Raw genomic sequence first — 26958 nt, forward strand, 5'->3', positions numbered from 1 at the left:
GATGCTAAACATATAATGGGTAACTGACCCAATATTTTCTTTAGCCGATTTAGTTTATAGAATGTCTATCTCAGAAATATTCTTGCTATGTGGGAGACTGATGCAACATCAGAACACATCCTCCTGGCTTTTATAAAGGGATTATAACACTACAGAATGGCTAGTGGATGAGATAAGGAAGGATTGTGGCTAAAACCCTGGGCATACTGTAAGCAGAGAAGAGAATTTAGGGAAAACAAACAAGAATGCATACATTCAATGTATTATTTCTACTAGTCAAACATACATATAAATAAATATATATATATATATATATATATATATATGTATGTACAACTTTATTTGTAAAGCGATGGTAAGGAGCTGCAGTGCTGTACAATGCATAAAAGTACATATATAGACACACACACACACACGTGAAGCAATTGGCGTAATTTGTATTACATAGAAAGCAGAGAACTATGAGCTTTTTGATGCTGATGGAAAATTGGTATTAGTATAAAAATCTGTGTTTGCAAGTGTAGGCGCTACATATACTACAATTCTACAGATTATTTCATGAAATTTTATATTTAATACTTTGTAGCTGCAAATAAATGTATACTTTAATTGTTCTGTTTATTGACAGGATATTTTTAAATTCAGAAACAGTTAAATGGTGCATATCAAACTTGCATGAAACTCAACATGTGTAAATACTTCCAGAACGTTTTGTGGCTGGACATGAGTCAGGACTTCATCAGTTAAAAAGCAAGTAATAATTCCATTGCTTGATCCACCAGCACAGATGTACAAGATCTGCATATCATCCCACTGTTGATGCAAGTTTTATAGAGCAGCAGCTATAAACACAGTATTGCTTATATAGGCTGGCATGGTGCATTTTTCTTTTCTCTAAACAACCTAATAAAAATAATTATCAACTCTGCAGTAATAAGGAAAATAAAAATCAATGAAAGAAAAAATTCAGTCAAAGTGAATGCATATTGTAAACCAAATAATATAAACACAGCCCTGTAAATATCCCATTTTACACTAAAAAAGCATGTAGGACTAAAGGGCTCTTATATATACACAGATAATGATAGCCTATATAATACCCAGATTATTGTAATTGCTTTTAGTTGAGTACAAGTGTAGTTTCCCGAATCATTCAGGATTTCAAGTTGTTGTATATAAATCGGTACAGCTTTTCATCTGGCCTTGGAGTAGAACAGTTTCTGCACACTTTGTTATGATATTCTATCAACATGCTGTATATATCACCTGCAAAGAAAGAAAACCATTCTAGGATTAGTAAGGATGAGAAATATTTTAATACAGCACTATTTTGGCTCCATGTGGTATACCACATTTCTTCAAACCCAGGCTGACAACAGTGTGAATGATTAGCTATGGCAAAAAGTTTGGGAACCCCTCTTAATTTTTTGCAGTTTTATTTAACATTGGCTGAGCTTTCAAAGTAGCAACTTCCTTTTAATATATAACATGCCTTATGGAAACAGTAGTATTTCAGCAGTGACTGTTTATTAGATTAAAGAAAAATATGCAATATGCATCATAACAAAATTAGAAAGGTGCATAAATGTGGGCACCCCAACAGAGATATTACATCAATACTTAGTTGAGCCTCCTTTTGCAAATGTAACAGCCTCTAGATGCCTCCTATAGCCTTTGATGAGGGTCTGGATTCTGGACGGTGGTATTTTTGACCATTCGTCCATACAAAATCTCTCCAGTTCAGTTAAATTTGATGGCTGCCGAGTATGGACAGCCTGTTTCAAATCATCCCATAGATTTTTGATGATATTCAAGTCGGAGGACTGTGACGACCATTCCAGAATATTGTATTTCTCCCTCTACATAAATGTTTTTGCAGATTTCGAAGTGTGTATAGGGTCATTGTCTTGTTGGAATATCCAACCACTGCGTAACTTCAACTTTGTGATTGATGCTTGAACATTATCCTGAAAAATTTGTTGATACTGGGTTGAATTCTGGCTGCCCTGGGCACTTAGCTTCACTTAACCGTTACACATTTTTAATGTTTTTACGAAATAAAAAACAGATATACTCACCCACTGTTTTATTCTTTTCTGTAAGAAATGAGTACATTAGGTAGATATCTTTCATTAGCTCACGGTCTCCAAAAGTGAAATACACCAGGTCACGCCCAACTTCAGCAGCAGCAAGAAGCTGTATTAACGCTGCATGGAATGAAGAGAATTAAGTGACACCACATATAGACAGCCTTCATTTTTTTTTTCAACAAGAGACAATTTTTTTTTTTTGATGCAAAAACAAAATATAGATCTTAATTTGTAGTGATATGAGAATATTGTTTTAATAGCAATGAACACAAGTAGTATTATCGAGGTTGGATGGCCTTTTAGCAAGTGAGGGAATACAGGGTTATGGAAGATAGCTCATAGTACAAGTTGATCCAGATTGTCATTTTGGAGTCAGGAAGGAATTTTTCCTCCTCTGAGGCAATTGGAGAGGCTTCAAATAGTTTTTTTGCCTTCCTCTGGATCAACTAGCAGTTAGAAAGGTAAAAATAGAGTTAAAAGGTTTAACTTGATTGATGTGTATCTTTTTCTCAACCTAACCTACTACTAACTTATGTTACTATTATCAGTTATTAAATCTGCAACTTCTATGATACAGTACAGACTATGGTCTCAGTTTTTGAAAATCTAGTCCAGTTTAATCCATCTCCAGTCAATATATCGGTCAACTTTCTCTGAATCCAAGTAATACACTCGCAGGGAACACACACAAAATATGTTGAATAGTTCTGTTTTTTACTTTTCTCAATATAGGAATCCCTATTCCTACATAATGTATATAAATACATACAAAAAAACCTTAACATGGCATGAATTTACAAACTGTGGCCAACCTGTTGTACTGAAGCCCCATTTTTTTAATTAAAAAATACACACACTCATAGGCAGATTTTCAATAAGGCTAGGGGAGGCTAAGCCTCTCCAAACCTGTCTGACCCCTAAATTAAAAAGAAATAAAACAAAAACCTGCTCCATTGCTGACTGCACCGTTCCTTTAATCACGGATTGATTGCTAAGGTCCGCCTCCAAACCACAATGCTGAAGAGATCAGTTGCAATCTGATTGGATAATGTGGTTTGTAGCTTGTCCAATCAGAGCACAGCTGACTTTACAGACATTGAAATATACCAACAGGATTCAGAGTAGGCATGGCTGAGAAAACTTTACCGACTGAAGGCAGCATGGCAGAAGGGAGACTGATATGAAGCAGTTGGATTGGAACATCCAGATGGGCATGTTTGCAGCTTTCATTTAACTCACAGGTACTATACACAGCAGATTCTTCAACAGCCTGAATAAGTATTAAAGGTTTTTTTAGTTTTTTTTTTTTTTGGTCCGTTTCTTGTGCCAGGACCCACTGTCTCCCACTGTGTATAATGTGCCAGGGCCCACTGTCTCCCACTGTGTATAATGTGCCAGGGCCCACTGTCTCCCACTGAGTATAATGTGCCAGGACCCACTGTCTCCCACTGTGTATAATGTTCCAGGACCCACTGTCTCCCACTGAGTATAATGTGCCAGGACCCACTGTGCCTAATGTGCCAGGACCCACTGTCTCCCCATGTGTATAATATGCCAGGACCCACTGTCTCCCACTGAGTATAATGTTCCAGGACCCACTGTCTCCCACTGAGTATAAATTGCCAGGACCCACTGTCTCCCACTGAGTATAATGTGCCAGGACCCACTGTCTCCCACTGAGTATAATGTGCCAGGACCCACTGTCTCCCCATGTGTATAATATGGCAAGACCCACTGTCTCCCACTGAGTATAATGTTCCAGGACCCACTGTCTCCCACTGAGTATAAATTGCCAGGACCCACCGTCTCCCACTGAGTATAATGTGCCAGGTCCTACTGTCTCCCACTGAGTATAATGTGCCAGGACTCACTGTCTCCCACTAAGTATAATGTGCCAGGACCCACTTTCTCCCACTGTGTATAATGTGCCAGGACCAACTGTCTCCCACTGAGTATAATGTGCCAGGACTCACTGTCTCCCACTGTGTATAATGTGTCAGGACCCACTGTCTCCCACTGAGTATAATGTGCCAGGACCCACTGTCTCCCCATGTGTATAATGTGTCAGGACCCACTGTCTCCCACTGAGTATAATGTGCCAGGACCCACTGTCTCCCCATGTGTATAATGTGTCAGGACCCACTGTCTCCCAGTGAGTATAATATGCATGGACCCAATGTCTCCCACTGAGTATAATGTGCCAGGGCCCACTGTCTCCCACTGTGTATAATGTGCCAGGACCCACTGTCTCCCACTGAGTATACAATATTACAATATTATATATTTTTAGTATAAGCATTATGGGATATGTCTTTTTGTACTTGTACTGTTCCTTACCTTTCATCCTTTGGTGTGGCTTTTAACTAGTATTAGTCATGCTAGACACTGAGGGAGTGTTAACATTTTATTATATTTATCTTGTGGACATTTTTAACCTCGGGAGTCTTTAGGGTTAAATGCTTTGATTCACTTTAATTGCCTACGGGTATTTGCACTATTTAGGGGTGGGGAGAGAGTTTGAATCCTATGCTTCTGACGAAGTGGCGTTGAGGCCACGAAACGAGTAAAGCGTGGGCTTTGTTTGATGCACTGTTGGTGTATTTTCATTGATGTTACTTGATCTTCAATAAATTGAAATATTTTAAGCTCCGACCTGGTCTAGTGCTCTGTGGATTAAAGACCTTACAGACATGTTCAATACACAGTCTCAAAGGGGTTAAAGGAATTGTTCAGTATAAAAACTAGGTAAATCGATAGGCTGTGCAAAATAAAAAATGTTTCTAATATAGTTAGTTAGGCAAAAATGTAATGTATAAAGCCTGGAGTGGAGTGTATATAACAGAATAGAATAGTGTACATAGAATAGTGTACATAACAGAATAAAACTTTATGCTTTTCAGCTTTCTTGGTTTCCACTAACTGGTTACCCTGGTGACCAAGCAGTAACCAATCAGTGACTTGAGGGAGGGCACATGGGCCATAACTGTTGCTTTTGAACCTGAGCTGAATGCTCAGGATCAATTACAAACTCACTGAACAGTTATATCCCATGTGGTCCCTGTTCAAGTCGCTGACTAATTCAGCGTTAGAGAGCTGAAAAGCAGGAAGTTGGATTCTGGCTATTATATTAGACATCCAGTCACATTTTTTCCTAACTATATTAGAAACATTTTTATTTTGCACAGCCTATTTATCCAATTTTTATTTTTACACTGAACTGTTACTTTAAGAAATATCCTAGTCAAATCTGTCAATGGTCATGGCAGTCAGCAATCAAAATAGTCAGTCAAGCAGAAAATTCAGGAACAGCAATTTAGAGTGCACCCAGGATCAGACAAAATCCCATAATCTGGCATTAAACCCCAGTCCTCAGCATCCTTTTATTTAGAATTTTGCATCAAACTGTGCCGTGATGACGTCACATGCCGATGTGTTATCACACTAGTACGGACATTAAGCCGTACAGATATGGCATTGCAGAGATGGTGAGCCCCCCCATATCTTATGCTGTCATCCAGATAGGGAGCACTGAAGCACACTCATGACAGGAGAAAATTAAATATAACATTTCAACCACAACATTGTATTCTGAACACTGGATTTTGTTTTCTCCATAATAAACTGTATAACTACATTTATGCGAGTATCTTGTTCTACTATTGCTACAATTTTTTTTGCATTTACTAAATATAAATACTGTAGATATACCCATAGTGCCCCTAAATTCATTAATAATCTTTTATAATAATTTTATTAATAATAATAATAGTATGCCAGTCAATACAAGTCTTTTGACATACTGTATACTTAGTCAGGCGTCATTGCCTTCATTTATAAGCCACAGTATAATTAACACAATCTACATATGTTAAACCCACATTGTCAATTAATCTTATATTTAGCAAAATACCACATGAGCCTTATTTAGTCTGTATGTACTGCATCTTATATACAGACTAAAGTAATTGTGCCCTCCTGTGGCCAAATACTTATGACCAATGGTAGAATGCCAGTTTGGCTTCTCTAAAATAAAATTACTTGCAGTTGAACACAGTATATTGCCTGTTTCTAAACTACTGGTTCTGACTATTGAAACAATGTAGCAGATGCAGACCTTCCTCCAGCCAGTACGCTAATTCACACAATACCTTACATGATACTTTGCAGGCAATAATAAAACTAACAGCCGCACCGCCGAATCCCCAGTAGTTCTGCCACTGTTTGCAAGTCTATTAATTAGCTGGCTACTGCTACATAGCTTAGAAAAAAATGGTTTTTGACCACTCTAAACTCACCCCCTGCATGCTCAAATCAATGCAGCTTCATTATAATGAGCCGGCTGCTCAGCCATCAGCGTTCCCACTTTAATCAATTGTGCAAAAGGATGGAAAGGCGGCACTCCGGTAAAAAGAAGAAGGTGGTTTATTGAAACAGGTCACAAACCAACATCACCTGAAGCGTTTCGGGAGCAACTCCCTTAATCATAGCTGATTAAGGGAGTTGCTCACGAAACACATCAGGTGATGTTGGTTTGTGACCCGTTTCAATAAACCACCTTCTTCTTTTTACCGGAGTGTCTCCTTTCCATCCTTTTGTACATTTATACATTCCTCCATAACTACTGAACATTTTTAATAAATGTAAATTAAAAAGTTGCTCTAAATTTCACTTTCATCAATTATGCAAAAAAATTAACATTTTAATTAATTATTATGGTTAAGTTACACTTTAATAAGAAAGGCACGTAACTGTTATAGAATAATCAGTAGAAGTGACTAGATAGGATGATACGATCAGATTAAAGGAAACTACTAACATAGAAAATGGTTAAAAATGCTGTTTTTATATGCTTTTATATACTGCACAACCCAGAGGTTTAGCAGCTCTATAACAGTAAGGGCAGAGCTCCACGAGCATTTTTGGTTGGATCGATGCCCGCTGACAAAGCGCGACAAGTCCGTTGGAGTCGCACGCGTTATATAATTGGACTGAATGAAAAGTCGGAGTTAACAACTACACAGTCCGACTGTCGGATGACGCTTTTCTGCGTCCACATCCGACAGTCGTGACGTGTCGGACTTAATGTAGTTGTTACCTCCGACTTTTCATTCAGTCCAATATATCTTCAAGCATGCGACTCCATCCGACTTGTCACATGCGTTTTGTCAGCGGGTGTCGATCCAACCAAAAACCGCTTGTGGAGTCCAGCCCTAGAAATCTATGCCTTCAAAGTTGGCCACAGCAACACCAGTTCTGGGCTGCTGTTGAGGAACTAAGCTTAGAGAATGCTAGCATCATCAAAACATTAGCAGAAAGTAAGTTTGAATTTGTCATAGACACTGATACTACAGGTCTGATTATTAATCAAGTCAGATGCAGAATGGTTTCTTTGCTGTAATCAGCCTTGTATCATGGTTTTATATTCTATTCATGCAAACGCCAGATTTTCTGCCGTAATTTTAAACTGCTACAGACCTTTGTAAGTAAATTCTGGCAGAAGTTGCTCAAAGAAAAAGTGCATAAGAAAATTTTTCACGTTTTTTTTCAGCACATATTAAATCTCCCTCTAAGTGTATGGGAGCATGTTTGGAGGCATGGATCTTCACCTTTAAGAGTCTGGTGTAGCCGTTGGCTGGTAGAAAAGCTCAAAATGTAAAGTGCAGCATCTCTAACCTAACACATTTTTATAATTAAAATATACAGTTTCTCTTCTTAAGTTTACCTTTTAATCTAGGATCACCTCCAAATGCACCGCAGCCCCAGTTGCCTGTAGCCACCGCAGACAAATTTTGTGGATTTACTTCAGGACGATAAAACCCACAAAAAGCCTGTATTAGAAAACATTTTTGGTGAAATTGTCTTTTTTTGAAAGTCCTTCTCTGTTTTAAGAGTTGCTAATATGGTGCTAAATTGGCCTAAATTAGCAGACAGTTGTACACCTCTTTGTTCCCTTTAATTAGCAGTAAAAAAAATTGTTACCAGTCATTTTTGTATTGTTATAAATACAAACATGCACCTCTACAGACAAACAAAAGTTCATTAAAACACAGTTGGTCAGTCCATTATCATCAGTTGGTCAGCACCATAGGCTAAAAGGAATAAAAAAACTCAGAAAGGAAAAAAGAAATAGTGCAATACAGTGCTAAAGGAGTTGTTCACATTCAAGTTAAAATTTATTATGTTATAGAATGACCAATTCTTAGCAACTTGCTGTTGGTCACCATTTTTCAGTCTTTGAATTATATGCCTTATGACTCTTTCAAGCTTCGAAATGGGGGCAATGTTACCTTTAATTCCTTCTTGGCTATGTGTGCATATTTTTAAAAATGGTGTGCTCAAAATTTGTTGTGTGCACTTGCCTCAAAATGTGTGTGCATGCACATGAGTGCACAGCTTAGAGGGAACATTGCCCATAAACTATTGCTGAACGAGACTACAATTTTACAGTTGTCATTTTTTATGCCTTTATACTCTTATATTCATATTCCAGTCTCTCATTCAAACCACTGCCTGGTTGCTGGTGTAATTTGGAGCCTTGCAACCAGATAGCTGCTAAAATTCAAAACTGGAGAGGTGCTGAACAAAAAGCTAAATAATTCAAAAACCACAAATAATAAAAAGGAAGACCTATTGCAAATGGTCTCAGACTATAACCTTCTACATTCAGTTAAAAAGTTAATTCACACAAGGTTGAAATATGTTACAGCCCTATGCTGATATTTGTAATATGATTTGGAAAAAAAAACGTATTAAAATAAAAAAAAAATTAATTCAAAGGTGAAAAACCCCTTTAAATAATGAACACCCAAACGTGAAAGTATTCCCATTTCCCAGACATCAGGGGGCAGATTCACTAAGGGTCGAATTTCGAAGTAAAAAATACTTCGAAATTCGACCCTCGAATTGAAATCCTTCGACTTCGAATATCGAAGTCGAAGGATTTAGCGCTAAACGTTCGTTCGATCGATCGAAGGATTTTTCGTTCGATCGAACGATTAAATCCTTCGAATCGAACGATTCGAAGGATTTTAATCCAACGATCGAAGGAAAATCCTTCGATCAAAAAAAGTTTAGCAAGCCTATGGGGACCTTCCCCATAGGCTAACATTGACTTCGGTAGGTTTTATCTGCCGAAGTAGGGGGTCGAAGTTTTTTTTAAAGGGAAAGTACTTCGACTATCGAATGGTCGAATAGTCGAATGATTTTTCGTTCGAATCGTTCGAATCGAAGTCGAAGGTCGTAGTCGAAGGTCGAAGTAGCCCATTCGATAGTCGAAGTACCCAAAAAATACTTCGAAATTCGAAGTATTTTTCATTCGAATCCTTCACTCGAGCTTAGTGAATTGGCCCCCAGGTGTACCGCTATGAGAGCATGTGGTCAGACATACATGATGACCACCCGCAACTGTGTGTACAAACTTGAAGGGGTGTGTCATTAAAACACACACAAAGTCAAAAACACACCTCCTATTAACTTTTCCCTGTTTTATGTGGTGCCTTTGGGACTGGATCAGTGACATAGTGTTGGGCTAAATGTGCCACATTTGCCATAGGCCTTGGGCCAATAAGAGGATGCTGAAACATATACCAATAGAGTTGTAATTTTCTGCTTAGGGGAGGAGAGTCTTTTTATTGGTTCATGACAATTTTGAGGTCCAACAACCCCCAGGGCACCCTTAAAACATACAGTTATTTGAAATTATATTCTAACATTAAGCAACATTTTCAAGAATAACTGACAGCATCAAATAAATCTTCAATATTAATTTCAGCCTAAATAACCTTAAACCTTAACTGGCCTTCCAAGGTAGCATGGTTTTGACAGGTTAAAAAACTAAACCCCCAAAATGAACACTTAAGCAACAGAAAGTAGTTTATGTACTTTTAAGTGACATATCAAAGATAGATAGATAGATAGATAGAGATAGAGAGAGATATATATATATATATATATATATATATGTATATATATATATGTGTGTATATGTGTATATGTATATGTATGTGTATATGTGTATATGTATGTATATATATGTATATGTGTGTATATATATATATATATATATATATATATATATATATATATATATATATATATATATATATATATATATATATATATATATATATATATATATATATATATAGTTTGTGTGCACCATGAATTGTCGGCTCCCAGGGGGTGGCTCTTGTTTTTTTAAAATGGCAATTTTCTATTTAGGATTAGCCAATAGCACATACTACTAAAAAAAGTATATTATGAAAATTGTTTAGTTATATGAAGAACGATTTTACATATGAGCTGTTTCATGCAATATATTTTTATAGAGACCTTCATTGTTAGGGGGTATAGTTTTCCTTTAATCTCTTGAATGGAGGCTTAAAGGGTCAGCAGTTGAGGTTATGGTGCCACACATAACATACGGGTGTAAAAAACTGGCACATTGTAAGGGGAGCATTCCTATAGAAGTTTATTTTTAAGAGAAAAATATGCTTTTGTCACACAATAAATCTACACCTTACTAAACATTGAATATTTTCCCTTTAAAACAGCTTAATCAGTAAAAGTTAGGGTGTGCAACCAGATCATTTAAATATGTACCTTGTATGGAACTTGCTGCAGTATTTATAAACAGGTATGGGATCAGTTATCCGGAAACCCATTATTTTGAAAGCTCTGAGTTACAAAAGGCTGTCTGCCATAGACTATATTTTATCCAGATGATCCACATTTTAATAAAGCTACCTTGTACTTGATCCAAACTAAGATATAATTCATTCTTATTAGAAGTATAACCAGATTATAGGGTTTATTTAATGTTTACATGATTTTCTAGTAGAAAGTTAAAATTACAGTAATATTCGTTATCTGGAATAACATAAATCCCAAGCACTCTGGATAACAGGTCCCATACCAGTGGCTGAAAATGCTTTTCAGCTGCACCATGACTGCAGCATCAAAAGGTAATTTCTACATGGGAGGTAAACTATTTCCTGCTAACATCTTTTCTACTTGTTGTGGCACGGATAGTCTCCATTGCTGGCAATAGAACAGTCAAAAGTAAACTTTAAAAGTAGCAATATTGTAATTAATTAAAGCAAAGTTCATTCTGCACAATAATGTGCTTCTTGCAGAAGTTAACTCTTACAGTTAAGGTTTCCTTATATAAGGGATCCTTTGCGTTGAAGCAACTCTTTAGCCAACAGAGCTTCACTAGAATAATGGACCCAGCATGAGTACCACAAGAAGCCAATGAAGACTGAATACTTGAGGATGACTATATATCTATATGCACAGTCATGCAATCTACAGTCCCAATTAAGTTGTCAGCAATATTTTTTTAAATAAATCTGTTTGCCTACACAACTTCCTTGCTCTCGGTTGCTTTTACTTCTTCAATAAAAATTTTCGATGATCAATGTGATGTTTTCACCAGATGCAAGTTTTCAAAACAAAATTTGTCTTAACCAAAGTGATAGCTTGAAAATGCATTACTTCTGCTGATTTATTGGGGAAAGTTTCATACAAAGAACATGAATTGATAAATTACCTGGAGTCCAGGAAAAACATAAAACTGGTCTTTACCACAGAAACAAATGACCCACATGTCTTATTATATAGATTCATAGAAATACGGACTACAGTAAGGATATTTTGCTGTCCTCATTTTCAGACCTTGTCTTGTAATTATGTATATTTGTTCCTATTGCCTATTTCAAGTGTACATTTGAAAATTGTAGCATGGTTGGAAAATTATACATGGAAAGTATATCCCTCCAAGAATCCTCTATACGGCAGCACAGAGGGGCTGTGAAAATAAGAAATGAGAAAAAGGAGAGCAACTATGACTGTATTGGGGAATTTAGTTTCACTGCATGCAACTGGGTGTTATTTGGCATAAGGATTGTTGCTGGACACTTGAGGTTTTATTCACAAGGAGGCCAATTCCCTGGTAGCAAGGACAAGTCACAAACTGCTGCCCTAAATAATTGGGAGTAAGCTGCAGCTGCATAAGACAGAAAACACTTGGAATCTCCAAAGGACTGTGAGTGAAATTTTCATTTATCGGATTTAACTTGCCCAAGTGGTGCTGTGGGTCCTTTCAGGAAGGACCTTTTTTTCCAAAAGTAAGGCTGTTACTATTTTGTTTTATTGAAACCTCAGAAGTCATGAACATTCCTTTCGTGTTTTAAATGCTGTGTTAAATTAAAGGGATACTGTCATGGGAAAAATTTATTTTCAAAATGAATCAGTTAATAGTGCTGCTCCAGCAGAATTCTGCACTGTAATCCATTTCTCAAAAGAGCAAACAGATTTTTTTATATTCAATTTTGAAATCTGACATGGGGCTAGACATATTGTAAATTTCCCAGCTGCCCCAAGTCATGTGACTTGTGCTCTGATAAACTTCATTCACTCATTACTGCTGTACTGCAAGTTGGAGTGATATCACCCCTCTCCCTCCCCCCCCCCCCCACCCCAGCAGCTCACAACTGAACAATGGGAAGGTAACCAGATAAAGCTCCCCAACACAAGATAACAGCTCCTTGGTAGATCTAAGAACAACACTCAATAGTAAAAACCCATGTCCCACTGACACACATTCAGGAGAAGGAAAAACAGCAGCCTGCCAGAAAGCATTTCTCTCCTAAAGTGCAGGCACAAGTCACATGACCAAGGGCAGCTGGGGAATTGACAAAATGTCTAGCCCCATGTCAGATTTCAAAATTGAATATAAAAAAAATCTGTTTGCTCTTTTGAGAAATGGATTTCAGTGCAGAATTCTGCTGGAGCAGCTCTATTAACTGATGTGTTTTTAAAAAAACCATGTTTTCCGATGACAGGATCCCTTTAACATGCAAAGTTCAGTTGGAAACCCTGTGTACTGTCGCTTATCTGTGTGAAAGGAGCTGCTGCTGCTGCTACTGCCTAAAGAACAATTCCCCCACAAAAGCTAGGTAGTTGTCCAGGTTAGTTATATGGTTATTCATAGTTTTTATAACTTATCTTTCTTCTCAGGCCCTATCATACACCTTTATTTCTGAGAGTAATTAAAACTGCAGTTGAACCTACAAGTCAGAATTACAGAAAAACTAATTCTGTTTCTAATAATAATAATAATCTTTCTATTCAGGCCTCTCCTGTTCATATTCCAGTACCTTATTCAAATCAATGCATGGTTGCTATGGTAATTTGACCATAGCAACCATATTACTGAAATTGCAAACTGGAGAGTAGTTGAATAAAAAAGCTAAATAAATCAAAAACCACAAATAAAAAAGAAAAACCAATTGCAAAATTGTCTCAGAATATCACTCCCTGCATAATACTAAAAGTTAACTCAGAGGTGAACAACCCCTTTAAAAAAAAAAAAAAGGGTGCTGTCACTTTACTTCATTGAAAAAAGCTTCACAGTGATGTAAACATAACAAATAATGTTTGCTGGTTAAACATCCACCTGATTATTCAGATGATTTGTTAATTGTACCTTAAACTTTAACTAAAGCATTACAGCTAGTACTTTCCATAAATACGTATAATCCACACCCCTGGTCAGCCCAGCTCAAGCTGCTTGGGAAACTGTATGCATGTAATCAATGCCCTTGAACTTCAAGCACATTCTCAGGGTGTGCGGTTTCAATACACACCTTTTACAAGCACCCAACATTGTTTTTTTACTTATTATTAGTGGTGGATGCCAAGTGCAAATTATTTTATTATCGCCTTCCAAACACTTTTTAGTTCAGTTGTTTTCAGATTGTTCCCCAGAAATAAAGACTTTTTTCAATTACTTTCCACTATTTATTTTTTACTGTTTGTAAAAGTTGAATGTTCCTGTCTATGGTGTTTGAGTCGGTCAGCTCAGTAATTCAGGTGCACACTAAACTGTTACAATCTTGCAACATTTAGTTGACACATTTCTTAGTATTAGCAACTATTTTATCAATTCTAACTGCTGTCTGTAATTAAACCCAGAGATTTTGCTCCGCAGCAAGAAAGATAAGAAATGTATCAACTAAATGTATCAATTCAGAACAGTTTAGGGTAAGGCCACACAAGGAGATTCGGGGAGATTTTGTTGCCTGGCGACTAATCGTCTCGTCTTTTGAGCGACTATCTCCCCGAACTGCTTCAGCGTTTTTCCCCATAGGCTACAATGAAAAGTCGCCTGAGCTAATGTGAGGCAACGTTGGGCGACTATATAAAACGAATCGCCGGCGACAAAATCTCCCAGAATCTCCTCGTGTGGACTAGCCCTTACAGGGTCGGTGAACCCACATCCCAGAGCTGCTTCAGAAGATGAAAAAAAAATACTTCAATATTAGAAAAAAAACGGTGACACATAGAAAATAGAAAGTAATTGGAGAAAGTCGTTATTTCTGGTGATCTATCAGAAAACTAGTCGTTTGAAGGTGAACAACCCCTTTCTGTCAGGTGTATTTTTGACTCACAAAACATTGGAGGGGCCTGTAGGCTGAAGATGGCCCTCCAAGGATTTTCCTCAAGTTCTCAAGTTAAATTAAAATTGTCTGTAGAAGTTCCAACAATGGAGGAAATAATGTCCAGTTCTTCTCTTAAAGCACCCCCACTCACGGTGCAATAGCAATTAATTTTAGGTAGAGAGGCAAGGGACAGGCAGTCTAGCTGCTTAGTGTTATTTTTTAGCACAGCATGATTAGAGCACAAAGCTCTTTATCAAGTGTAATACATTGGTGCCACATTCAAACATTTACAGAAAATTTTGTTTAACTAGGTAAAGTTAGTTAAATTAAATCAGACACATGCCTTATTTAGCTCTCTCTTAATCTTCTCAGGGACAAACTGGTCAATGGGTCGTCTGAAGTGGAAAGCATCAATAGCAACAATTTCTGTAGTCCGTCGCTGCCATTCATCCCTGTTAAATAAGAAATTGCAGTTATAATGCAGATAGCAAAAGTAAATATTGACATTTTCCACTGTTGCAAACATTGTGTGTATTTTCTTCATGAACAATGCAGCATTTTAAAGGCAACATTTGGATGAAGCATATCAAAACAGAACATTTTCTCACGGCGTGGCACACAGTTCTCTAACAATCTCAGTAACAACTACCACCCACTGGATATTACAGACAACTCTGTCTAAGTGCTTAAAATAAGAAGGGAAATGTGCTAGCCCAATGAATGATTGTAATTTTCACAACAGAAGTATCAGAAGTAATCTAAGGGGACTGAGCACAAATAATACTCATAGCGTTAAAACATTACACTGTGTATATGAGCTAAGGGTGCATATACAAATGGCATATCCTGGGTTGGGGGGCTTACAACTGGGGGTATTACAAAAAAGTTACAAAATCCTCTGCTTTAAAACTACACAAAACCTTTAATTGCCCTTAATTTACTGTGCTTACTGTGGAAGAGTACTTGGTACATATCTGAATTACCTCTCTATACAGGCAGATAGCAAACTTAAAGGGATCCTGTCATCGGAAAACATGTTTTTTTTCAAAACGCATCAGTTAATAGTGCTACTCCAGAAGAATTCTGCACTGAAATCCATTTCTCAAAAGAGCAAACAGATTTTGTTATATTCAATTTTGAAATCTGACATGGGGCTGGACATTTTGTCAATTTCCCAGCTGCCCCTGGTCATGTGACTTGTGCCTGCACTTTAGGAGAGAAATGCTTTCTGGCAGACTGCTGTTTTTCCTTCTCAATGTAACTGAATGTGTCTCAGTGAGACATGGGTTTTTACTATTGTGTGTTGTTCTTAGATCTACCAGGCAGCTGTTATCTTGTGTTAGGGAACTGCTATCTGGTTACCTTCCCATTGTTCTTTTGTTTGGCTGCTGGGGGTGATATCACTCTAACTTGCAGTACAGCAGTAAAGAGTGATTGAAGTTTATCAGAGCACAAGTCACATGACTTGGGGCAGCTGGGAAATTGACAATATGTCTAGCCCCATGTCAGATTTTAAAATTGAATATAAAAAAATCTGTTTGCTCTTTTGAGAAATGGATTTCAGTGCAGAATTCTGCTGGAGCAGCACTTTTAACTGATTCATTTTGAAAAAATTTTTTTCCCCATGACAGTATCCCTTTAAAGGTTCATGTCAATACTCTGCTTGTCCATTCTGCATTAGATTGACCATTCCCCTAGCGGCAGTTAGTTACAGCTATTGTCTAAAACATACAAACCAAAACAAGTGCAACTCAGTTGCAAAAGGCTATCCTACCCCATTTACTGAAGGTGATAGAGGTACAATGTGGGAGTCATCCTTGCTAAGCATCCATACACAGGTAAACCTTGCATATTGTAAGGCAGGTCTGTGGGCTGAGGGATCATTTATGTGGAAAAGGAACCAATAGCACACAGGACTGGGGAAATCTTCCAATTATTATATTGTGCAAGCGGAGTGCAATGCAACGTTTCGGGGAACAATACCCCTTTGACAAAGGGGTATTGTTCCCCGAAACGTTGCATTGCACTCCGCTTGCACAATAAAATAATTGGAAGATTTCACCAGTCCTGTGTGCTATTGGTTCCTTTTCTACTAAGAAGTTTGTGAGGTTGCCGAGCCTCTACCTTTGTGCACCAGGCATCTCTGTTTGAATTGAAGGGTGTGCGTAGTCCTACATTGTTGTATCCAGTCAAGGATCATTTATGTGGGCCATATGAGGTTTGGCTACCTTATTATTGTTAAATGTTCGGATAGTGTCCTGGATGGAATAGAACTGAAATACTCAGTTTTGAAATGCAGCAGTGCTAACCATTGTGTAACCTCATGCCCATCAAGAGATGGTCACAAGGAGAAGACAAACTTTCTATACACAGCAGTACATATTTCCTTACCTGGGAGACTCATCTTCATGAACACAAGCCCATTTGTAGGTCTCTGAATATCCAGTGTATTCACTGTACTGCTCTGCACCTACATAGAAAAAGGACCACGTTTGTATGACTTAAATCATTCATGTAAAAACATTTTAAAAATATGCTCTCAATACAGATTCCAATTTCAGACTTTGGCTACCGAAAAATAGTTTATTGATTTTAGATGATAAACCATCTTCCCGCCCTTGAAGAAGAACCCCATCGGTTGATACAATGATTGATCAGGAACCCCTTTCCTATTCTTCTGTCCTACAAAATCTATTTCATAGCTAATCTTGCTCCAAACATTCACTCTTCCCTTTTGGCCCACTCCTTTATTTTTTCTTTCCCTCCTCTTTGTCCTGCATGTACCCTTCCCACATCCCCCTGTGTTTAAATTTGCTTAACATGGAGTTTATGGTCATTCTGTAGTTCGGAGCTTACTGGTATTAGGTTTCTGGAGATGAGATCCTATACATACAGTTAGGTCCATACATCTTTGGACAGAGACAACTTTTTTCAAATTTTGGTTCTGTACATTACCACAATGAATTTTAAATAAAACAACTCAGATGCATTTGAACTGCAGACTTTCAAGCTTTAATTCAGTGGGTTGAACAAAACGATTGCATAAAAATGTGAGGAACTAAACCTTTTTTCTAACACAATCACTTCATTTCAGGGGCTCAATAGCAATTGGACAATTCACTCAAAGGCTATTTCATGGGCAGGTGTTGGCAATTCCTTCGTTATTTAATTATCAATGAAGCAGATAAAAGCCCTGGAGTTGATTTGAGGGGGGGGGTGCTTGTATGTGGAAGATTTTGCTGTGAACAGACAACATGCGGTCAAAGGAGATCTCCATGCAGGTGAAACAAGCCATCCTTAAGCTGCAACAGAAAAAACCCATCCGAGAAATTGCTACAATATTAGGACTGGCAAAATCTACAGTTACAGGTACATCCTGAGAAAGAAAGCAATCACTGGTGAACTCAGCAACGCAAAAAGACCTGAACGTCCACGGAAGGCAACAGTGGTGGATGATCGCAGAATTATTTCCATGGTGAAGAGTAACCACTTCACAATAGCCAAACAAGTGAACAACACTCTCCAGGAGGTAGGCATACCAATATCCAAGTCTACCATAAAGAGAAGACTGCATGAAAGTAAATACAGAGGGTGCACTGCAAGGTGCAAGCCACTCATAAGCATAAAAAATAGGCTAGACTGGACTTTGCTAAAAAAAAAAAAAAAAAACATCTAAAAAAGCCATTCGTTGGATACATGAAACCAAGATCAACCTCTACCAGAATGATGGCAAGAAAAAGGTATGGAGAAGGCGTGGAACAGCTCATGATCCAAAGCATACAACATCATCTATAAAACATGCTGGAGGCAGTGTGATGGCTTGGGTGTGCATGGCTGCCAGTGGTATTGGGACACTAGTGTTTATTGAGGATGTAACACAGGACAGAAGCAGCCGAATTAATTCTGAGGTGTTCAGAGACATACTATCTGCTCAAATCCAGCTAAATGCAGTCATATTGATTGTGAGGCATTTCATAATACAGATGGACAATGACCTAAAACATACAGCCAAAGCAACCCAGGAGTTTATTAAAGCAAAGGATTGGAATATTCTTGAATGGCCAAGTCAGTCACCTGATCTGAACCCAATTGAGCATGCATTTCACTTGTTAAAGACTAAACCTCGGACAGAAAGGCCCTCAAACAAACAGCAACTGAAAGCCGCTGCAGAGCATTAAAAAGGAGGAAACCCAGAATCTAGTGATGTCCAGAAGTTCAAGACTTCAGGCTGTCATTGCTTGCAAAGGGTTTTCAACCAAGTATTAGAAATGAACATTTTTTTCAGTTTTTTTTAATATGTCTAATTGCTTTTGAGCCCCTGAAATGAAGTAATGGTGTCAAAAAAAGGCTTTAGTTAATCACATTTTTATGCAATCTTTTTGTTCAACCCACTGAATTAAAGCCGATAGTTTGCAGTTCAACTGCATCTGAGTTGTTTCATTTAAAATTAATTGTGGTAATGTACAGAACCAAAATAAGAAAAAAGTTGTCTCTGTCCTAAGATTTATGGACTTAACTGTATATAATTTAATAATGGATTTAGAGCCAAACAACGTAGCACTGTTATTTATGCTGTGTTCTGTAATGCAAACAATATTTGCCAAGGTTAAATCATGAAAAAAAAAAAAAAAAAAAAGATTCTGTAGCGCTGCCTTCTGCTATAACTATTACGAATCTGAAGCTAAGCAGGTGCAGCAAAATCCAGAGCAAATTTAATTTGTCATCAATTTGTTATGTGCTTGTGCAAATTAAAGCTAGACAATTACATTCATTAGATTCAAGTCACGAATACCAATATTGTAAGGGAGGTAATTTATTGGTGTATGGCATAGGGGAAAAGCTGGCCAGAGTAGGCAGATGGAAGACAGCCAGTTCTTTAACAAAGATGATGAAGTGGCCATTTTCATTAATGGAACGGAAGATGATACCAGCTTAATTCATTAGTAGTTACTCTAATAAAATAAAGTGCTTTGGAAATAAGCATATTTAAAAAAACACAAAAACTGGTAAAAAAAACCTAATGTCCTACATAATTATGCAAATTGTGGGTATAAGTTTTTTGGGTACATACAGTATGACAAAGTTGTGTTGTTTTCAAAAATAGGGGTAGTAGTAGGGGAGTAAATCTGTATTTACACAATGGTTTACCATCTGGATGCCACATACCACACATGCCTACATGGATAACATCACAATGTATATACATACAGATGGTGAATCGGGTTGTAATCTGTATGATAACTTGTTGCCATTTATGTTAAATACTATTTTGACTGGGATCCCTGCTTCTGCAAAGATTACTAGACTCTTACAGCTATAAGTTAATTACAAACTTCCCATCAACTTTCCAGACTATAGCCATTTAAAGGAGAATTCAACCTGTAGATAAAAATGGATTTGGCACAGTGTTTTGTACTTCAGCTGTACTTTAGTTAGTTTTTGGTCTATAAAGCACAATAAATATTTAATCAATGAAGTATAAATATGCAAGCCGTAGTTCAATGGCTTTCTACCTTTAAAGAAAAGTTTAAAGAAAGTGAAAAATCACATTCAGCTCTTGGAGGGGGTCACCAACTCTGTTCTAAATAGATACATACAGTCATATGAAAAAGTTTGGGAAACCCTTTTCAGCCTGCATAATAATTTACTCCACTTTCAACAAAAAAAGATAACTGGTATGTTTTTCATTTCCCAGGAACATCGGAGTACTGGGGTATTTTCTGAACAAAGATTTTTAGTGAAACAGTATTCAGTTGTATGAAATTAAATCAAATGTGAAAAACTGGCTGTGCAAAAATGTGGGAACCCTTGTAATTTTGCTAATTTGAATGCCAGTTAGGGTAGGACTACATGGACGTTTTCGGCGCGATCCGACGTGCTGCAATAAAAAGCTGGCGTCAAACCACATGCAAAGAAAATAAGGCAAGTAATGGAAATGTTGGATGAAGTCGCAGCGTTGATCAGAGCCGGACTGGGAAAAGCAGCCCGGACAAAAAAAATCAAAGCAGCCCACATGTAAACACACAATGCTCTTGTACTCAGACACACATATATTGGGTTAAAACAAATATATTGGTGTCCACTTCGTGAGTCTGTTTACCCTCCATGTATGCAGTTGCCTATATAAATGAATCAATGGCTTGAAAATTAAAGCATTTAATAAACAATAAACAGCAAATTGCTGTTATGGGGAACCACTCTTGTGCAATTTAGCATCTGTTAGTAAATCATTCCCAGTGTATTTGAAGTTTTTTTTAAAGAACTACCCTCAAACCTTCCTGTTGTATGGTAAATATTACAAGAGAATACCTATGCTGACATGGTTTTCTGGTATTTCTGGTTTTCTGGTATTTTCTGTACAGACTATGAGCAAACTTAGGGGCTGTTCCTGCTGAATTGTGCTTAGTACAGGGGAATACCTATGCTGCCATAGTTTTATGGGATATCTCTGTACAGACTATGAGCAAACTTAGGGGACTGTTCCTGCTGAATTGTGCTTAGTACAGGGGAATACCTATGCTGCCATAGTTTTATGGGATCTCTCTGTACAGACTATGAGCAAATTTAGGGGACTGTTCCTGCTGAATTGTGCTTAGTACAGGGGAATACCTATACTGTCATAGTTTGTGTATACATTTCAATTTATGTATAAATACCCCATCAGGGGTGACATCTGTCAGGTGACAGAGAGGCAATTCCATGTATAAATACCAAAAAAATCATAACAGAAGAATGGCACAACTGCAATTTTTGCCATCAAGGAAAGGGTTAAAATTCACAAGGCAGTGTAATAAACATGACTTGTAGCCTTAATTGGCCAGCATTCTTTCTGCACTAATAGTCTGGGGGGGAGAGGATGAATCTGCAGCACCATGATACCCTGTAAGACCACCCTCATTCCTCTATTGTGTGATTTACCCTTTCGCCTCTCCTCTCATGAAACCACTATTACTATTATACTATGCAGGGGATTTCCAGACGTGCTGCAAAATCACTTTGTCAGGCTGCCAGCAGACAGAAACCGCGGGTACCAGCCCATAGAGTCCCGGCAATGCAACAACTGCCAGTCCCGGTCTAACAACATGCCTCTTGTCATTTTCTGCAGCATGGGCCTGGCAGACACATGGGTTAAGCCCTGCTGTAACTCATCTGCTGCTGCACAGTCTCTATGTCGAAACTGACTAACCCAGGCTTCTCTCACAGCATTTCCAGTCAGAACGGATTAGAGCAGGGGAGTAAAGAAGCACCCGGTGACCCTGCAAAGTGGCGGCTCTTCAGGACTCCCTCCTCCCCCGCATTGCCAGGGCCATACTTACGCCACTGTAACGAACGATCCTTCTCCCAGTCCCACGTCTCCGCCGCTCACTCGCTCAACCCCCATCCTAATCTGCTGCTACAATCAGCCTAAGGCCAGCACTGGTTAGCGCACGCAGGAGTGTGCGTGCATATTCTGCTGATGCTGTGCTAAAATGCTGTACGACTACAGTTTAACTCCACAAAGCGGCCCATTTCACCTGTAAGTGGAACGGCCCTTCGGGCAATTGCCCGAACGGGCAGATTGCCAGTCCGGGCCTGGCTTTGATCCAGCGCGACACGACTGTTGGATGCAGACGCAGCGTCTGCATCCGATAGACGTGTCGCATCGGATCAATGCTGTGACACTATCCGACAATGCATTCACTTACATTATTTCTGTCGCATGTGATTTGACACTAGCGTTTTGTTGCAGCGTGTCGGATCGCTCCGAAAACGTCCATGTAGCCCTACCTACTTGGTTGGATTAGCTTGTTAAGCCTTGAACTTCATAGGCAGGTGCATAGGCAGCAGAAGATGGTTTTGGCAGGGCGAGCCCAATACGAAGAACACAGGCGCGGCGCGCTTAGCACATTATGGGGAAAAGGATTCTGTAAAGTACATTACATGCTGAGACTGTGAGGTACTCAAAAGACATACAAAGGAGCTGTAGGTACTGTTCTCCCAAGAACATAAAAAGAAGGCAACACAAGCACTATAAAGAACATTATATAGTAAGAAGCAGAGGGCACTGGTACACCAAATACATACATAGAGAGCAATTTACAATGGCACCACGAGCAGTAAGATATAGAGAATACTGGCAGGTCAAGCACAATATACATTAAAACAAAGTGTGTATAAGTACAAGAATGCATTATATAGTAAGAATCAGTAAGAACAAAGTTATATAGCTGGGGTCAGTATGTATCAAAACTTTTTAATGTAACTTTAAATAAATATATTTTTTACTAATGAAAAGCCTGGGGACACATATCTTTGGATTTAACTTTGTTTATGCTGATTGCATGTGAACTGGGCCAAGTTTGGTTTGGGATACATAGAAATCAGGTGTGGATTCCCAACTAAATATTGATACAAAGAATCAGTAAGCACAGGGACTCCAAGCCTATAAATTCTAGCACCTCTTGATGTACTGCCTCACTCTATTGCTTTGCCAAAATGCAAGTAATGAGGAGCTGCATTAGTAACGTGAAAAATTCAAATATCTCTCACTACATGGATCCCTTTTATGCAACTTAGACTGCAATATTATATTATACTAGGACATTTGTACAAATGCTCCAATCCCACTGCATCAGCATAATAATTATATATAAACATAGTAATTTGGTTTGAAAAAAGACACATCTAGCCTTTTGGCCTAAGTAAAACCTGTCTAATTTCTTGCTGATACAAAGGAAGGAACAACCCCTTCCAAGTTACTCCAAGATACAATTGGACTATTTTCTGGAATAACTTTATACCAATATCTTTAACCCTGTATTTTCTGTATACCCCCACCCAGAAAGCAGGATGGCACAGTAGAATTTCATGTATAAATACCCCTAAGAATTATAGCGGAATGGCAACTTCATTTATAATGTAAATACCCCCAGAATTCATAGCAGAATAGCAATTCCATATATAAACCCCCCCAGAACTTATATCAAGATGGCATGGTGGCAATTCCAAGTATAAATACCCCCAGAACTTATATCAAGATGGCACAGTGGCAATTGAATGTATAAATAACCCCAGAATTAATGGCAGGATGGCACCATGGCAATCCCATGTAGAAAACCCCACAGAATTCATAGTAGGATGGCACAGGCACAATTCCATGTTTAAATACCCCCAGAATTCATAGTAGGGTGACAGACACAATTGCATGTATAAATGCCCCAAGAATTTTCGGCAGGATGGCACCATGGCAATTCCATGTTTAAAACCCTCAGAATTTATTGTAGGATGGCACAGGCGCAATTCGATGTATAAATGCCCTAAGAATTCATAGTAGGATGGCACAGTAGCAATTCCATGTATAAATGCCCCCAGAATTCATAGTAGGTTGGCACAGGCGCAATTCCATTTATAACCCCCCCCCAGAATTCATAATAGGATGGCACAGGCACAATTCCTTGTATAAATGCCCCCAGAATTCATAGTAGAATGGCACAGGCGCAATTCCATGTATAAATGCCCCCAGAATTCATAGTAGGATGGCACAGTGCAATTCCATGTATAAAAAACGCCACAGAACCTATAGCAGCAGAATGGCAAAGGGATGCGATGCACTATAATCAATTAATTTAAAGGGATACTGTCATGGGAAATTTTTTTTTTTTCAAAATGAATCAGTTAATTGCATTGCTCCAGCAGAATTCTGCACTGAAATCCATTTCTCAAAAGAGCAAACAGATTTTTTTATATTCAATTTTGAAATCTGACATGGGGCTAGACATATTGTCAATTTCCCAGCTGCCCCAAGTCATGTGAGTTGTGCTCTGATAAACTTCAATCACTCTTTACTGCTGTACTGCAAGTTAGAGTGATATCACCCCCTCCCTTTTTCCCCCCAGCAGCCAAACAAAAGAACAATGGGAAGGTAACCAGATAGCAGCTCTCTAACACAAGATAACAGCTGCCTGGTAGATCTAAGAACAGCACTCAATAGTAAAAACCCATTTCCCACTGAGACATTTGCACAAAGAACATCTGTATGGGTGATGTGAAAGAAGCCCTTTCTGCACTCACACAAACAGAGTCGCATGTTGTATGCAAAAGCTCATTTAGACAAGCCACAGTGATTTTGGAACAAAGTGCTTTGGACAAAATTTTAGTTATTTGGTCATAACAAAAAAAGTGCTTTGTATGGCAGAAGAAGAACAAGCCTGCTACCTACTGTCAAATTTGGTGGAGGTTCCATCATGATGTGGGGCTAGTTCAGGGACTGGGGCCCTTGTTAATGTTGAGGGTCGGATGAATTCAACCCAATATCAACAAATTCTTCAGGATAATGTTCAAGCATCAGTCACAAGTTATGCAGGGGTTGGATATTGCAACAAGACAATGGCCCTAAACACACTTCGAAGGCATTTATGCAGAGGGAGAAGTACAATATTCTGGAATTGCCATCACAGTCCCCCAACTTGAATATCATTGAAAATCTATGGGATGATTTGAAGCAGGCTGTCCATGTTCGGCAACCATCAAATTTAACTGAACTGGAGAGATTTTGTATAGACGAATGGTCAAAAATACCGCCTTCCAGAAACTCATCAAAGGCTATAGGACGCGTCTAAAGGCTGTTACATTTGCAAAAGGAGGTTCAACTAAGTATTGATGTAATATCACTGTTGGGGTGCCCAAATGTGTGCACCTGTCTAATTTTGTTATGATGCATATTGCAATTTTCTGTTAATCCAATAAACTTTATGTCACTTCTGAAATACTACTGTATCCATAAGGCATGTTATATATAAAAAGGAAGTTGCTACTTTGAAAGCTCAGCCAGTGATAAACAAAACTTCAAAGAATTAAGAGGGGTTCCCAAACTTTTTCATATGACTGTAAATGTATACATTTCTTACCTTTGGCCCTGCAAAACTGAATCCCTGTTTTTCTTTAAATGCAGCAGTTAGAATTGATACAATAGTTGTGACTATCCCACAGATACTGCTGAGAAATGTATCAACTATTGTAGCAAATTGTAACAGTTCAACAATCTGCACTGTTATCACTGAGCTGCCAGACAAACACATGAGACGGGAACATTAAAATTTACATCTTGGAAAAACAGTCAAAAATAAAACGCAGAAAGCAATTGTATATAGTCTTTATTTCTGTTGAACAATCTGAAAACAACTGAACTGAAAAAAGTGTTTTGAAGGAACCCTTTAAAATATATATCCTAAGATAAAATATATAATTATTTGCAAAATAAGTATGCTGTTAGGGGTAAAAATATTAGAGCAACTAATTTTCTACTTATGCTTTAAGGTTTAAGTGGTTCCACATTTAACATCACAAAATATACTACAGTGTGAGGCAGTGTATACTTTTATTACAACATTTTCTGTCTGGCCAGCCTTTGAGACTAAAAACAAATGTGAAGTATTCTGGTACACAAAGGTTTTAAAGACAAACTATGAAATTAATATATTCATACCAATTTGTGCACTTATTTTTTTAGAGCCTTAAGAAAAAACAGTTTGCATGCTTAGGCTCCATGGTACATGGAATGTATTATCCACATTTGTTTTTCACAAGCAGTGATAGTTTTTAATCACTGACCAGTGATCAATGCCAATTTAAAAGGATACGACAGGCTGAATGGCCAAGTTTGAGCCCCTCTCCACCAGCAGAATAATTTCAGTGAAGATAATATGCTGTGTGCCATACAACTTCACTTACCTGTGATAATAAGGCATTCATTGGAATCCAGAACTTCAGTAAAAAGACGTGATACTATCAATTCAGGGTTTATAAGGAATCGAATTTCTTCTTGAACAAGGCCTCCACCAGTGACACCACCCCCAACAAAGCGGTTGGCAAAATCAACCTGATAAAAAAAAAACATTAGTTTGTGTCAGTTATCTGTGATGCAAAATTAAAAGCATCTCTTGGATGTCTAGCAGAGTCAGGACAACGGACAACCACAGTCTGATGTCAGTGAATGACAAATAGAACTCTGCAATAGAAACACCAGCCCCTCCTCCATTTCTCTCTGCTCCCAGGCTCAATAAGTCCCATCTTGTCAGTAACATTTTACAGATTAGTAAAAACTTCTGGGTTCTGTGTTGCTCACACTACCATAAACAGATCATAACTACAGTTAACTATTTGAAAATTGAGTAGACAATTATAGATAAGGGAGCAGCTTCCATCAATCTAGAGCAGCTACCCAGAATTGGGTAGCAACACTAGCAAGAAAAATGTTCTTGGGGTGCCAAATAAGTGCTGTGATTGGTCATTTGTAGCCCCTATGTGGATTGTCAACCTACACTGAGACTCTGTTTGGCAGTACACCTGATTTTTATGCAACCAAATCTTGCCTACAAGCCTGGAATTCAAAAATAAGCTCCTGCTTTGAGGCCACTGGGAGCAACATCCAAAGGGTTGGAGAGCAA

The 26958-nt window shown here is 38.1% G+C and overlaps 1 protein-coding gene across 8 annotated transcripts in view; it reads right to left on the minus strand.

The window, feature by feature from the left end:
* Positions 1-564: 564 nt before the first annotated feature.
* The window catches only part of parg.L (poly(ADP-ribose) glycohydrolase L homeolog), a 148865-nt gene continuing 122471 nt past the window's right edge, over positions 565-26958 (minus strand). For all 8 annotated transcript variants that reach the window (XM_041568586.1, XM_041568588.1, XM_041568585.1 and 5 more), the window contains 6 exons: positions 26243-26390; positions 16925-17003; positions 14877-14985; positions 7813-7918; positions 2079-2207; positions 565-1266 (listed from right to left, as the gene is read on the minus strand). In XM_041568586.1, coding sequence (XP_041424520.1) covers positions 1154-1266; positions 2079-2207; positions 7813-7918; positions 14877-14985; positions 16925-17003; positions 26243-26390 — 684 coding nt within the window. In that variant the 3' untranslated portion in view covers positions 565-1153. The remainder of the gene's footprint in view (positions 1267-2078; positions 2208-7812; positions 7919-14876; positions 14986-16924; positions 17004-26242; positions 26391-26958) is intronic.

The sequence above is a fragment of the Xenopus laevis genome, chromosome 7L (assembly GCF_017654675.1).
Source record: "Xenopus laevis strain J_2021 chromosome 7L, Xenopus_laevis_v10.1, whole genome shotgun sequence".
Taxonomy (NCBI): Eukaryota; Metazoa; Chordata; class Amphibia; order Anura; family Pipidae; genus Xenopus; species Xenopus laevis.